Genomic DNA, 2500 nt, shown 5'->3' with positions numbered 1-2500 from the left:
TACAACAAACTGTACACATTAAGTCCTTGACACTTGTAAAAGTCTTTGAAGTGACCAAGAGCTCTTGAAAAAAAAAAAAAAATCGACCTTCCAGAAGAATATTCTTCGAGGATAATTTAATTTCTTCAAGAGTCTTAGACACGTTTTGAAACTTTAATGACCAAGAGATTTCAAGGACTCAGACTTTCTAAAGCGATGTTCTCGGAGATTATATTTGTTTCTTTGAGAGTTTTGTATACGTCTTGAAGCTCTCGAGGTGACCAAGAAGCTAGTTTGAAACTCTTAAAGCCGACTGAAGAATGCTCTCGAGAGTGATTTCTGTTTCTTCAAGTCTTGGAAAGTTCTTCAGCTGCAATGAAGGCAGACCTTGAGATGACGAGATCTTTTTGAGAACCCAAGCCATAAAGAAAGAGGTTCTCAAGAATTTTTCTAATTTCTTTAAGAGTCCTGGACACTTGATCAACGGCCATAGTGTGACAACTTTGAGGTGCCCTAGACAATATCTTGAAGAACTCGAGACCTCTAGAAAAAGGTTTCCGAGAATGAATTCTATTTCCTTGATAGCCTTGGACGCTCCTTCAGTGACTAAAGAGTAAAGCCTCTGAGGTGACTTCGAAAACCTGACGTAGTCTGACTCTTCGAAACGAGGTTTTCAAGAGCAAATTCTATTCAAGAATCACTCCGAATCAGCTTCGCGTTCGCAGATCTGGAATGCTTTCGACCTGGGAGACACTCCTTGACGTAGATATATGATATGGTTGATTACTTCCCACCCAGGCGCCGGTGACGCGCCCTGGACACGTGCCCGTCTTGAGTGTTGATCCGCGGACCTCTTCAGGGAAGACCTACATTAAGCTTCCCAGACTCGGCGCCTCTTGGAACGATTTTCGATCTCTTCCGAAGTTAAGGCTCTGTCTCCTTCACATAAGGATGGGGTCATCCTCGTCGACAGGTAAGGTGGAGTGGTTGTAGAGACCCTGTGCCTTAAGGTGTTCCGCAAGGCCACTGCGAGGGCCTGTGGACTTCTTGATCTTGGCTCTTTTGTTCTGGAACCAGATCTTGATCTGGGATTCGTTCAGACCTAGATCCCTCGCTAGGTCCTGCCGCCGCTTCTCCGTCAGGTATCTGAAGAAATGGAGAGAAAGACTAGATTTAGTATGTGGGAACAACGGTACCAATTGTAATTGCTATAATCAACTATCTATACAATTCATTCACTAATTTTATTTACTTTTTAAATGTAAATGGTAACCAAAAAAAACTTTGGATCCAGCCGATTGCAGCTCCATTTAGGCTTCAATATCCAACGCTTCTATCCATAGGGGTCAATACTGCCCCGAATTAAGAGGTGTTAAATGATAGATTTAAGGATGGTAGTAGAAACGGATCGTAAATGTCAAAAGTTACAAGCATTCTTCTTTTGGAGTTGGAATTTGTCTCTGATCATAAAATAATGTCCGTGATTCTGGTCCGTAGGGGTTTCAAAAAAGTATCTATACAGATAAAATGATCTATTAGTAATCTGTTAGATAAGAAAGTTTCTAATGTTCGGAATAAAAATCTTTGGAATCAAGAAAATTCGAGATACAATGTCCTAAGTTGCGACGCATATATCCTGGATTCGGGAGTAAAGAGTGGAGGAGATGGGTGAGTGCCGGAGGGTAGTGAGCTTAACATACGACACCAGTTGGACGCAGAAATTGCTAGTTCGCCGAGGCACACATATGCATCTTTTCTACAATTAAAGCACAATAAAGACGATCACGTCATGCCTCTACGAAATATGGAGGCACCTTTGAGCCAGCCAAGCGTGTCAACCATTCGTCTTTATCGTGTTCCAAATTGGAGAAAGAAAACAACACATTTCCTCTGGTCCGCCAAGGATTTTTGTTTATGACTGCGCGACGCTTGAAGGTGTGCTTTACATGCACCATGTGACCGGGGAGATGTGTGTTTGTGGCGTCATTCGTCCTTGACTGATAGGATGACTAATTGACTGGGTGATGTATTGAGGATGGTATTGATATTGGGTTGTCCTGATACTCACTTGTTTTCTTCAAACTCTTGCTTGAGCCTGGCGAGCTGCTCTGAAGTGAAGGCGGTACGGGGTCTCTTCTCCTCTGGGTTTCTCTCTCTCCGCTTGATCCTTCGCGACCGGGGACCTGCAGACCACAAGAAGAAGACTTCGTCAATACCTGAGGAAGTGAGTTGATGGTTTTCAATGCTGCCCTGCGGGAGGGCAAGTTTAAGTGATATCCCTAACATCTTTATCGAGGTTCGGGAGGGTGAGTTGGAATTAGTATCCCAAACACTCCTAACAAGGTTCGTGTGTTTAAAGGAGAAGGAAGAAATGTGTAAAGAGGTTACATTAGAGCGTGCTTATATTTGACCAGATTGGTCACTTTCACCCCTTGTGTTTGGACTACCCGGGCAAGTGGCAGTCATTGGTAGCCATCCTACTCGTACCCGAGTATATGTACTACAAACCGTGATCGATCGA

At 43.4% G+C, this 2500-nt stretch overlaps 1 protein-coding gene across 1 annotated transcript in view; it reads right to left on the bottom strand.

Moving 5' to 3' along the window:
* Positions 1 to 2500, bottom strand: part of LOC143019140 (uncharacterized) — a 39306-nt gene that overhangs the window by 845 nt on the left and 35961 nt on the right. The window contains exons 2-3 of the mRNA XM_076174833.1: positions 2048 to 2162; positions 1 to 1125 (exon numbers count right to left, since the gene is read on the bottom strand). The exon at positions 1 to 1125 is cut by the window's left edge and continues 845 nt beyond it. Coding sequence (XP_076030948.1) covers positions 921 to 1125; positions 2048 to 2162 — 320 coding nt within the window. The 3' untranslated portion in view covers positions 1 to 920. The remainder of the gene's footprint in view (positions 1126 to 2047; positions 2163 to 2500) is intronic.

The sequence above is a fragment of the Oratosquilla oratoria genome, chromosome 36, assembly GCF_046742065.1.
Source record: "Oratosquilla oratoria isolate Oo_2021 chromosome 36, ASM4674206v1, whole genome shotgun sequence".
NCBI classification, from domain to species: Eukaryota; Metazoa; Arthropoda; class Malacostraca; order Stomatopoda; family Squillidae; genus Oratosquilla; species Oratosquilla oratoria.
This window is presented reverse-complemented; position numbering and strand designations above follow the sequence as displayed.